This window comes from Neoarius graeffei, chromosome 22, assembly GCF_027579695.1.
Source record: "Neoarius graeffei isolate fNeoGra1 chromosome 22, fNeoGra1.pri, whole genome shotgun sequence".
Classification (NCBI taxonomy): domain Eukaryota; kingdom Metazoa; phylum Chordata; class Actinopteri; order Siluriformes; family Ariidae; genus Neoarius; species Neoarius graeffei.
The window spans coordinates 42,442,257-42,455,656 of NC_083590.1; the positions used below are offsets into that span (position 1 = coordinate 42,442,257).

A 13,400-nucleotide genomic window follows, 5' to 3' on the forward strand; every position below is an offset into this window, starting at 1 on the left:
GTGATATCTTGCATGATGTTGAAATGGTGAACCAATAAATTTGTATGTTTCGCCATGGAAACAGGAAGTGTGTCATAAATTCACCATGCGTTGCTTGATAGAGCTAAAACCTCACAGGTTATAAAACATCAGGTTTCTGACGATATCCCAAAGTGAGCCTCTTGTGTAGCGCCACCATTTGGACCTGGACAGTAATGATTCCATTGCCTAAAAACTTTGACTCGTGAAATTTGGTACACACATCAGTCCTGGTCACTACTACTCAGGGCTGGAGTCCTGGCCCCAGGTGCAATGCCCTATTGCTTTTGGCATGTTTTCGGCCCTTTATCGCCGCTAGCGGCTACATCCATCCATTATCTGTAGCCGCTTATCCTGTTCTACAGGGTCGCAGGCAAGCTGGAGCCTATCCCAGCTGGGCAAGAGGCAGGGTACACCCTGGACAAGTCACCAGGGGCCTCATGTACAAAGCTTGCGTATGCACAAAAAAGCTATGTACGTCACTTTCTGCGCAAACATTCGTATGTACAAAGATTGACTTGGCGTGGAAAAGTGCGGTACTCTACGCAAACCTCATGGTTGGCGTACGCACATTTCTGGTGCATCTTGGTACTTGGCGACACTTAGAGGCAGAGCAACGCAACTACATTTAGGCCTACTCGGTCAAGAGTCATGACATGGCGATAAGAGGCATCCAAAAATGCATCGGAACATCGGGATGCGTGAATTGAAATGTATGTCAGTCATACGACATTGTCGAGACACATAATGCGAGACTGTTGGGTAAATGCCAACAGATCCATCAACCATCCCTTCCATATTGTAATTACGGGAAATGAGAAACCCCAGCAATATCATTTCGATATTATTCCCATTGACTATTGGTTAATTAATTAAATTAAAGAATGCACATGCAGGACCATGCATTGCAGCTAGTTTAATAGATCTTCCTCGCGCATTTGCAGCGAGATGTCCGACTGAAATATTGTTAGTTGATGTTGCGTGGGGTAGCCTTATCACATAATTACCAAGATCAATATATGAAACGATTTCCAAGTGCGTACAAATCAGACACAACCGCGGTGTGTGGCGTGTTACACAATGTGGCGTTGCCCCAAGTATTCGTGACACGGCGTGCCAATAATGGAGCGAGACCTGCCGGAGGACCCAGACACTGGGCCTCACAACGAGGTGCCACAGCGACATGGCATACAAACCCGGCAGCGCTTAATAGCCACAATGTGAAAAGGTAAGGACAGACGGGACACCATTCATTTTTTAAGATATTCTTTTAATGTGTTATTCAGTTCCTTCAATTCCTCGTGGATTCCCTTGAGGTTGTCGTTAATCGCCTCTATCCCCTTTAAAATTTCCCCCTGTGACTCAAGGACCGCGCGCGTCAGCACCCGGCCTGTGGACCCGGCGACAGGGGCAGGCGGTGGAGAAGGGGGGCAGGTGACAGTGACGCTGGATCCGCTCGGCTGGGGGTCCTCTTCCTGCTCGGGTGGGATGGACTGGGGGCCTCCTGTTGTTCCCTGGCACCCTGCTAGAATACATTTGTCCTTAAAATCCTATTGTGGAAAATATGTGCATATGTTTTATTTCTGGCTACATGTGGCTAGGAATATTGGGCCTACTAAGAGAAGAAGACATTTCCTCAAATACAGGGTGTCCCCGAAAAAATGTACACATTAGAGCACTAAAGGTGTTTTTTTTGTTTTCAAAACCCATGTAACTCAAATAGACACTCATTGTGGCGCAGGCACTGCGGACGATGCGAATCATACTGTTATCTTGGTATAGGCTACATTCACATTCAGTGGCATACAATCAGTGACCGTTGCATGTCTCATAGCATACACTTTGAACATCACTTTAATTGGAGGTGACAGAACAATTAAGTGATGTATGTGAATTCTATTACACTGTGCTAAAGGCAGGGATTAATGCGAATATATCTCATCTCATCTCATCTCATCTCATTATCTCTAGCCGCTTTATCCTTCTACAGGGTCGCAGGCAAGCTGGAGCCTATCCCAGCTGACTACGGGCGAAAGGCGGGGTACACCCTGGACAAGTCGCCAGGTCATCGCAGGGCTGACACATAGACACAGACAACCATTCACACTCACATTCACACCTACGGTCAATTTAGAGTCACCAGTTAACCTAACCTGCATGTCTTTGGACTGTGGGGGAAACCGGAGCACCCGGAGGAAACCCACGCGGACACGGGGAGAACATGCAAACTCCACACAGAAAGGCCCTCGCCGGCCCCGGGGCTCGAACCCGGGACCTTCTTGCTGTGAGGCGACAGCGCTAACCACTACACCACCGTGCCGCCCTAACGCGAATATATGTTAATGTTAAATGTTAATAATAAATGTTAATTTGATTAACGCGAGATTTCTAACATTTAATTAACATTAACGCGTTAGTAAAAGTTGCCATGTCTTTCACCTAACGTGGGCCTTACTGCAGGTCTATTTATACTAATTAACATATTCAGTGTGGAATAATTGAGGGAGGAGACGGGGCGGGGAACGGGGCTCGTGCATGTGCACCGAATTCCACGTTGATTGGGATGTACAACAGGAGAGTGCGTGGAAACCTTCGTACGCACTGATTGATACATCCGGATTTTTTTGGTCGTACGCAAATTTCCCGATTTTGACGTGTGCACATATTTAGTGGGAAATCCACGCAGGTCTTTGTATATGAGGCCCCAGGTCATCGCAGAGCTGACACAGAGACAAACAACTATTCACATTCACACCTACAGTCAATTTAGAGCCACCAATTAGCCTAACTTGCATGTCTTTGGACTGTGGGGGAAACCAGAGCACCCCAAAGAAACCCATGCAGACACAGGGAGAACATGCACACTCCACACAGAAAGGCCCTCGCAGGCCACTGGGCTCGAACCCAGGACCTTCTTGCTGTGAGGCAACAGTGCTAATCACTACACTACCGTGCAGCCGCGGCTATGTTGTTGTTGTTATTATTATTATTAATTTTTTGTGAGAGTAATTTATTGTACTTTAATCAACAGATTAAATCAGACTAGCAATACAATTAAGTTGCAATCGATCTAAACGATACAAAATTAGACATCTTTTCAATAAAACCGTTGTAAAAAGATAATAATAATAATAATAATAATAATAATAATAATAAGTGCTGGTACATGATAAATGCTAGATCACTATAAATATCTCCATATAAATCATTCCATTGATTACGTTAAGGGTGTAACGTAAAACGAAACCGAAGGTAATTTGTAGTCGGTCCCTTAGCTCTCTCAGCGAGAGAGAGATCGATCAGCACAGTGTCGGGATTACTGGGGAAAACTCGAGCCCAGGTTACAGAATAGAGTCTAATGTTGATGTGGAGTAAAGTTAAGTAGAATTAGTGATCAGTGTCATTAGACATGGAGTTGAATAGACGCTTGAGACTCACCTGATGATTAGTGGGCATTTGTAATCTAAAAATGATTTCGTTTCCTGTTTGGAAAGGAAGGAGTGCAGCTGAAAGAGTGTTTCATACGGAGTGTAGTAGCTGAGAGAGTGATAGAAGAGGTAGGAAAGGAAGAGGAGAGAAGAGAAGGAGGTAGGTTTAATAGATGATATATCTTCAGCAGCAGTAGCCTGACTGCACGGGATTCTGCTTTCAAACTGAAGAACATTAATGCTGTTCTCTCCCTGTTTATAGATTTAATTTTGCTTGCTGTCTCCATGGAATTGTTTTCCTTGATGTCATCTAACACGTAAGCTACATAAATGTAGTCAAATTCATATATATTTAGACAGATATATATATATATATATATATATATATATATATATATATATATATATATATATATATATAAAATTAATTTTGTGGCACAATTTGCTTTGCGGCTAATGCATGGATTTGGCTTGAACTGTATTGTAGCTAAGCGTGTTAGCAAGCGAGCTAGTATTTTAAAATGGTCTCAGGTCAAGTTATAGACAGCTGAATCATTAGAATTCGTTACTGAACCCTCCAGATATAAATATGGGAATGTATTTCAGGGTTTATATTAATTTTGTCCATTCTTGTTTCCATATTTCACAAAATGTAGATAAATAAGTGTACTTTGGTTGGTCAGAGAAACAGGCAGGGCCTCAGTCCTCGGTGTAGAGTTGAACCCTGATCCGGGAATCAAACTCCTGTGTGTTTGTGTTTGAGGAGAACCCTGGCCATGGGCGACAACAGAGGTGAGTACATTGTGCTTTCTCAGAATCAATCTATGGACTGTTCTGTTGTAATCAGGCGCAAATACGTTCATATTTCAAGAGGTGGATATGCTACATTTAGGCTGTCAGTATAGTAAAGGACATTTCATACTGCAGGAGCAAACAGCATACAATCAATCTCTACTATCCCCTCCTCCCGTCTCCTCTCAGAAATGTTATCCATTAACCCTTTATCCCAAAGAGGTTTCATAGTAAATTATCCACATATTTACAGTGGAGACATATTTACAGATATTTACAGCAATAGGTGTGTAGATGAGTTTGCTTTCACCAAAAATCCAATTTCATAACATTTGTTAGATTTTGCCACCTCGTTGCTTGACAGTTATAGGTCAGGAGTCATGCCTGTGGACAAGCAGGTTGGGTGCCTGGGACGTCCGAGGCGGGTTGGGGCGGGCACCTGGGATGTCCGTTGACAGACATGTAAGCTGAACAACCGGAAAAATAAAACTCTACTCCTTATTGACATTTGGTACATTTACATTTTCATTTGCTATGTAGCTGTGCTTAAACTGCATGGTAGTGTGACACACATTGATTCTATAATGAAGTCTTAATATTATGAGAATAAAGTTGCAGTATTTTGAGAGTAAAATCATAATACTATAACAATATTAGTAACATTATTATTTCTATTATTGAAGGAGAAATTGCAGGGTTAGTGTTAGAAATCACAGGCAGGAGTCACCTTCAAAGATCTCAGTGGTTACAAGTATATGCCATTCAAACAAGGTGTGTACATTCAACGTAGTGGTCAAAATTATTGATTCTGCCAGTGGAAGGCCAGCACACTCTGAGCCCCCAGTGTGTTAAAGCATATGGACTAGTGTGATAAATTAAGCCTAACAATGACTCCACGTTGTGGGCTTGGTTGTTGTACTGAATGCGTCGGAGGTCCAGATGTTATGCTGCACATATTACCATGCCTTGAAGGTATCCACTGCCTGCAATTTCTTTTTTCCTTCCACACAAGAGACCATCTCCTTCAGGTTCATGTGGTAGTTTCTTCTAATTTGCTCAGTTGTTTCAAAGTTCTAAGACTAATAATGATCTGGTGCTAATGTGTAGATTAATTATTTCTTTTTCAGAATATATTTTAATTATTTTCGTTGTTCTGACATGCACCATTCTGTTATAAGTGTATTCTTGAAATTGTGTATTTTTATTTATTTATTTTTTAACAGTGGCCTTAAAACACTGTCATAGCCTAACAGGAGAGTGATTTAAATGAGTTAAGGTGGCTTTAAAGTCTACGATATCTGTCTTTATTTTTCTGTCACAGACACAATCGCACATCATGCATTTCATTTCACTGCTGAGTACCTGTACTGCATTTTGTTACTGAGTACCTGTATTGTGCAGTGATAGTAAAGTTGTATCTAAAGCATAATAACAATTCAGCTCGGGAGTTGAGATCTGGTGGCCTTGGGACATATAATGTGACATGCTCACAACAAAGTTATGTTGGTGTCAGAAAATTCTAATTAAAATCTCATAGTGTAAGTGCTGCTATGACATTCTAAAAACCACCACTAGGAGGATAGAATAGGGTGCTGATGGTGAAAGGGAAACAGAACATTTAGGATTTAAAATAAGTGTGGTTTGTTGAATTGTGGTGGCAGAGAGAATGCCTTATAAAAAAAAAAATCTTCTTAGTGGTGAAACAGATTGAGTGACTAACTGGACCTCACTGTTATCTTTTATGTGTGATATGAGGACATTGTAGCTGAAGCAATAGGCAGTAACTTGCTGACTTTTTGTTGAGGGTGCAAGCATAAAATGCTGGGTTAGAAACATTATTAGTAGGATAAAGGACATTTCCCTGAGTTTGTATTAATATGCTTATCTAGCTGACTAGTTTTCTTTACATTGTTACATTTTATTCTTGGATTTGTTTGGTCAGAAGATGTGGATGAAGATTATATAAGAGGATAGCCCAGTCTGTAAAATGATTGGTTTATGTTAATACTCATGAAATGCTATTTTTGTATGTGGTGGATCTGCCATATAATCAAAGACTAAAAAGTGCTGCTCTTGAATGATGAAAGCATAATTGTTAACAGTGGAGTTTACAATTTGCGGTTAACACGACAAGTTGCTGAGTTTTTCGGTCTCATTAACTTTGAGAGAGAGAGAAATGAAGATGCTGATGACATGACTACTGTTTATCGTTGTTAGAATTTAAGTGATTCATAGGAACTAACTTTTTTCTTGCAGATGTTGTGCAATATAATATGTAAGGTGTTGTTCATTGATAAATTAGACATTGTAATTGTTGGCAATTTGCTGTGGTATGAGAGAGGGGGATAGACCATAAAAATGGTTTAATGGTGGTCTGTATTATTTTTGTATAATAGCATGGTCCTTAGTGTGCCATTCCTTACACATTAACTACCACCTTTTTAGCATAATCAGTTTGGTGTAGCCAAAACATGAGACTGGGTGAGAACACTAGAAATGTAAAATGCCTGTTGTGCAACCAAATGGAGTTTTGATTTGTCCACCCATATGTAGACTTTTGAACGCCTGATTGTAATTTTACAATATAGAAGAAAATGGACATTTCTTTTTCAGATTCTCGCAGTCCGGACAGCTCATCTGTGTCGTCACCACCGTCAGGGAAACAATCACCTACACTGGTTCCCTCAGCAGCTGCCATGACCTCACTGCCACCAGTTACTTCGGCAGTCAGCAGTCCGATTAGCAGCATGGGATCACCCTTTTCTGTTATCAGCTCTTCTCTAGGTTCCCCATGCCTTCCTGGGACACCATCAGTGGGCTACGGCCCCATTAGCAGTCCCCAGGTAAGCTTCTGTAGGCTCATAAATCCATGTGTTTTAATGTAGTTGTGCAGGAATCCACCAGTTACATCATATTTCAATGCAATATCAGCTTTAAAGTTAGAAGTGAGTTATTTTAATTGTGAAAAAGTGTTATTGACTCAGTGAAGAACAATCATGATGTTCCTGAGCTGCTTTGAGTTGCTCTGGAAATCCTGTAATATTAACTTGGAGGCATTGACTTGAAGGCAGTTTTCCAGTTTCCAAATTTGAAGCCATTATTAGTGAGTCAGTGAGATAATCTTTCATTTGCATTTTTTCCCCAGAGATTTGCAAGATCAGGTCTGTGGTTGATTATCTACTATGTCAGTCAAATTGCTGACATTGCAGTTAAAGTTCTGTGATGATTATTCCCACTGAAAGCCTACACTATCTACACTGTACTGCTTGCTATAGATCTGTGCATGCAAACATGATTTATTGAACATTTTAAAAATGATAATTAAAACAAAGTGAATACTTCCTTAGCCTTCATTCAATTTGGAGCTTCTTTTAAACCCTGTTTTACAGCAGACTGCAGCGGCACAGCATCCAACATGCTGCTTGAGGTTATATGCCTCTCTGAAAGTATTACAACACCAAGGCCAGTTCTTTTGTTTTTGCTATCGACTGAAAACATTTGGGTTTGAGGTCAAAAGATGAATAGAAGATGGTAGATCAGAATTTCAGCTTTTATTTCCTGATATTTACATCTAGATGTGTTAAATCACTTAGAACATGGCACCTTTTGTTTAAACCCACCCATTTTTCAACTGATCAAAAATATTTGTGACTGACAGGTTTTCTTATTGCTCAGGTGTGTCCTGTTAAGGCCAATTTATGCTGACAACCCAGTCCTCGCAGATAGCGTTGCAGACAGTGTCTGCGTAGCCCCCCCACCTTCGCAGACGCTCTGCGCGCACCTCCCAAAAATTGTGACCACCGCAGACAGCGCCGCAGACAAGAGGGCTCTGATTGGTCCACTCTACATCCGCTGTACACGCACTTCCGCTTCCCTACTTTCCCGGTTTGGTTTGTTTTCACGACCAGCATTTTTAAAAACATGAGCGAAGATGGAGCAGCATGAAGCACGGTTGATTGAGGCAGTACGTACATCTATACGACTCCAGTTCTAGTCATTATAAAAAAAAAAGTTCTAGTCATTATAAGTAACCGGAGGATAAACACTCCACTAACCACACCCACCAACTACTCCTAGCGACTTCGCGCCCCCTTGCGTTGTGCCGGTGAATAACATCGCGCACGCCTATTATCCCCGCTCAACAATAAATTACAACTGTCTGCGAAAAGCTATCTGCGAAAGCCTTGTCGCAAGAGCATGCAGAGGCCTTTAGACTGAGTGTTTAAACAGTTAATAGTGCTAAATGTGTACTCCTGGTTTGAACCCTGAGTTTTGTCTGTGAAGACTGCATTTGTTGTTAATAAGGATAAACCAACATGACGACCAGAGAGGTCTCTGAGAGAAAAATACACCATTTTGAAGCTAAAAGAAAAAAAAATCAATCAAAACCATTGCACAAGCATTGGGCATAGCTAACACAAGTTTAAAATGTCCTGAAAAAGAAAAGTATGCCACTGGTTTTTAACGACCAGACATCAAACAGCTCCACCAAGGGAAAACAACAGCACCTGATCACAGAAATATTGTGAGAGCTGTGAAGAAAAACCCCAGAACAACAGTCACTGGCATCACTAACACCCTCGCATGGTGGGGTGAAGGTATCGCAAGCCACTGTTTGTTTGAAGAAGGCTTTGAGAGCAGAAATATAGAGGCTATACCACAAGATGGAAACCACTCATCAGCAATAAGAATCAGAAGGGTTCAGGTGGTGCAGTTAGCTCTTTGCAGTGGGCCAAGTCTTCTTTCTTCGTCCTGTCGCTCTGTCACTGAGGTGCCAGTTAATGTCTGCCAGGCATGCAAGGGTTTTGCTGTGCTTTTGCCCAAGTGGCTCTTTAGTGAATCAAAAGGGGCTTGTGGGTCCTCTCTCTCTCTCTCTGCCCCTTCTCCTGTGCTACTCAGCATGTCGGAGGGAGGTGAGCTTCCATTTTACGATGTTACAAAGTTGTGCAAGGGCTGATCTGTCCTCCTCTCTTGCCTTCCTTTACTGGTGTTTTACAGACTTCAGCTCTTTCCTGAGCTGGGCGAGCTTGACCTTGTGCCGATTTGGCCTAGCTGTTTTTTATTGGTTTTGATTGTTGATGCCAGACCTCTGTGCCAATGCTGATAATTGGGGTGCATATCGACTGGAGTCACTGATCCACTTCCCTCCTTGATGATGCTTTGAGGGCAGCACCAGTGTCCTCATCAAACTGGCATCACTCAATCTCTTTGTGGGCATCAGGCCAGCAATCTTCAGATTTGTCTGCTAAGTGCTGCATGCGGAGCTCAGAGGTTCTCGACACTATTATGGGGTGACTCTGGGCCCTGATCCATCTCCATTTCAACAGATGTAGTGCTTGGCAATGAATCTGTGTATTGCTTCACTTCTATTCTTTTAAGTTCGTTTCTTAAGACACGTATTTTTAAGTATGTTACCTCGCTTGTTGACAGTTTCGGCGAACACTTCCGCCTTCTTCAAAACAGTCACCAGATGTCGAGTGGTGACGTGCCTTATCAGCTGATGTTACTCTATGGAGGCGTGAACGTCCCGCCCAATTTGACAGGTAGTCCACGCCTCCTGCTGTCAGGTCGCTGCCCCAGGACTGCGCTCCAGGTATGTGACAGCGCGTACGCTCCCTCATCCCGGTTCATGGTCCTCTGCGCCCGCTTACGTATCTCCACTGCCTCCAAAATCCAACGCTGATATCTATTCTCTTCAGCGCGAATGACTCTGGCCTCTTCCCAATTCATAATATGATTTTGTCGTTTGCAGTGGTCTGAAATGGCTGATTTTAAGTTTTCTTGGCTTGCTTTTTCTTTTTCGGATCTTGTGAGTCTTTTTGTTGTTTCTTTTTCACATTCTAATTGGTGTTCTTTCCTGCGAGTGTGGAAGCATCTGCCCGTTTCACCAATATAGACTTTATTGCATGACCGGCAAGGAATTTCATATATGATATTGCATTTATTGTCCAGTTGTATTTTATCTTTGGGGTGAACTAGCAGCTGTCGGAGGTTTTTGTATGGTTTGACCGGGGTGTTGATGTGGTATTTCCTCATGGATCGTTGGATGCGTTCTGTAACTCCTTTTATGTATGGTAATGTGACAAAGCCCCGGTTTGTTTTTTTCTGTGTTTTTTCTTGTCTGTTTGTTTCTTTCCTTTTTTTGTGTCTGTGATTTTCCTTTTCGAATTGCCCACGGTGGATATTGGCAGTTTTTTAATGCCTGTTGGATGTGTTGTTCCTCCTCCTGTCTGTCTTTCTCCTCCGTGATGTTCTGTGTTCGGTCGTATAGTGTTCTGATTACTGACATTTTGTGTGCGATGGGATGTTCAGATGTCCAGAGAAGATATTGGTCGGTATGTGTAGGTTTTCTGTATGTTGTAATTCTGATGTTCCCTTCTTCTGTGTGGTGTATTTTTAGGTCCAGAAATGCTATTGTCTTGTCCGTTTCCTCTTCGTGTGTGAATCTGATGTTGCCTGTCTTGTCTATGGAGTTTAGATGATCCGTGAGTTGTTGTGTGTGGCCTGTTTTGGTTATTTCAAGAATGTCATCAACATATCTTTTCCAGAAGATAGGTTTGCAGTCATCCGGTGCTGTTTCTATGGCTCGGGTTTCCAGATCCTCCATAAAAAAGTTGCATAGAGTGGCAGATAGCGGGTCCCCCATTGCAAATCCCTCTTTTTGTCTATAGATTGTACCTCTGTATTGGAAATATGTGGACGTGGAAATGAAATGTAATAGTTTTGTACGTTTTTTCAGGGTTCTGTCTGCTTTTAACCGGTTTTCTACTATGTTAAGAGTGTTTGTGACCGGTGTTTTTGTAAAGAGGGATATGACGTCATGTGATACAAAGATTTCATCCTTTTTTATCTTGATTTCCTTTAGTTCTTTCGCCAGTTGTTTTGAGTTTTTGCAGTGGTATTCCGTGAGTCCGAGGAGTGGTTTAATTATGTCTGCCAGCATCTTGGAAAGGTTGTAAGTAACTGATCCTATACTGTCTACTATGGGTCTTAGTGGTGCTCCGGGTTTATGAATTTTCGGTGTGCCGTATATCCGGGGGGTGATGTTTGCTGTGGGGATGAGGTGATTGTATGTTTGTTTATCAATTTTGTTGTCATCCATTAACGGTTTGAGTAATAGTTTTAGTCTTTTTTTCTTTTCCTCCGTCGGGTCTTTTTTGAGTATTTCATATGTGTTTGGGTCCGTGAGCATTTCATTCATTTGTTTTTCATATTGATTAGTGTCCATGATAACCATGGTCCTCCCTTTATCAGCCGGTAGCATTGTTATTTTCTTGTTCTTTGCGAGTGTTCTGATGGCTTCCATTTCCTGTTTTGTTGTGTTTCTGGGTGGCAGTTTAGCTCAGGTGAGGATGCCTGCTATTTCCGCTACGTTCACACTGCAAGGCTTAATGCTCAATTCCGATTTTTTTGTGAAATCCGATTTTTTTGTGAGGTCGTTCACATTAACAAATATATGCGACTTGTATGTGATCCTCAGTATGAACGAAAAGCGACCTAAAAGTGTTCCGCATGCGCACTGCAGGATACGACGACGTCACACGCAGTGAGCATGGCCAGTGTTTACGGAAGTAAAACCGCCCGGTTGCGGTATGACTCATCCAATCTAGCTTGAATAGCTGCATCCCCCCAAATGGAAATCAGCTCCCTAACCTCTGCGTCCTTCCATTGAGAAGATTCAGAACCTTCACAGCCCGAAGCGTCCCTCGCATTGATGTCATGCGCAGGGGCGCAGATACGTTTTTTGAACTGGGGGGGACAAAAAACTGGGGGGGGGACAAAGCTGCCAGCAAACCAACCCCAACCCCGATATGCCTGTCAAACTTGTTGTTAGTAACCATAGCAACTAAGCTCGAGCTCGCAACCTGTGCAGTCTGCGCAGCTCAACCAACCGAATATCAGTCTTTGTTTTGTTTTATGTGAGTTGTTGCAACTATATGTATACACTGCTGTGCACCTCAATAAACCGAATGGTAATTAGTCTTTTGATTTTTCCGTGAGGTTTGCCTTATGCAAAGAAAGACAGCATAGACGTTTTTTCCTCCCTATAAGTAGGGGGGACCGAACGAGGTGAATTTAAATATGACTCGTCCCACCCTCTATCTGCGCCCGTGATTATGCGCCATGTTGTTGTAACTTTTTTGAGAGACGCGCCGCCTACTTCAGCGCAGAATAGTGACGTTTGTGGCTTGTTGATGACGTGTAAGTCGGATGAATGCGACCTGGCGGTTCAGACTGAAGTCGCATATGAAAAGAGCGGATAGGAATCGGAATTAGCACCACATATCCAAACGGCCTGGGTCGGATTTGAAAAAATCGGATCTGTGTCGTTCATATTGTCAATAAAAGATCGGATACAGGTCACATATGGGCGAAAAGATCGGATTTGAGTCACTTCAGCCTGCAGTGTGAACGTAGCCTTCGTTCCTTAATGCGGCTTTCTGTCCTTGGTCCTGTATCATGTTGCATGCTAGTTCCGTAGCCAGTATGAATTCTTCATTTGGGATTTTATTTGGTGTGATGGCATAGTTTAGTCCCCGTGAGAGTATAGTGCGTTCTGCTGTTGTTAGTGTGTGTTTAGAGAGGTTGCATATCCATTTTTCATTTATTTGTTTGTCCTTGCATTTATTTTGTTTCTTTTTGATAAGCCTATTTAGTTTTTTAATATGGCGTGTTTTTGTTTTTGAGAATTCTTGTTCTTGTATTGCATTTAGATGTTCTTCCATACTTTTTTCTGTGTCACTGCTGAGTTTGAACCGGAGTTTGAAATCTTGTGTTCTTTGTGTTATTTCTGTATTTAAATTGTTGATTTTGTTTGTCGTGCATCTAATTCTTTCTCTTACCAGAGTCATTCGCGCTCTTTCGATGGTCCTTTCCGCGTTTTTTGTTGGTATTGGATTTTTTATGTAGAGGCTTGCTGGAATGACGCCTTCGTCCCGGCAGCGGAGATTGAAGCGGAGATGGTTTCTTTGTCGCGCCAGTTTTTTCTTTAGTTTTTCCAGGCAGCGTACCTCTTTGGCACAATCTTCTCCATAACTTATTTTTAATATGTAGTGAAAATTCATTATGTCTGATAATTATAACTATTCTTTTAAGTTCGTTTCTTAAGACACGTATTTTTAAGTATGTTACCTCGCTTGTTGACAGTTTCGGCGAACACTT

General features: G+C 42.1%; 1 protein-coding gene across 3 annotated transcripts in view; it reads left to right on the top strand.

Annotated features, from left to right (window-relative positions):
• The first annotated feature begins 3,292 nt into the window (after positions 1 to 3,292).
• The window catches only part of rxrba (retinoid x receptor, beta a), a 139,105-nt gene continuing 128,997 nt past the window's right edge, over positions 3,293 to 13,400 (top strand). For 2 of the 3 annotated variants that reach the window (XM_060904817.1, XM_060904816.1), the window contains exons 1-4: positions 3,293 to 3,606; positions 3,709 to 3,763; positions 4,103 to 4,238; positions 6,852 to 7,081. In XM_060904817.1, coding sequence (XP_060760800.1) covers positions 4,223 to 4,238; positions 6,852 to 7,081 — 246 coding nt within the window. In that variant the 5' untranslated portion in view covers positions 3,293 to 3,606; positions 3,709 to 3,763; positions 4,103 to 4,222. Of the gene's footprint in view, positions 3,607 to 3,708; positions 3,764 to 4,102; positions 4,239 to 4,606; positions 4,701 to 6,851; positions 7,082 to 13,400 lie in introns of those variants that run through there. The other variant, XM_060904818.1, reaches the window with a different exon arrangement.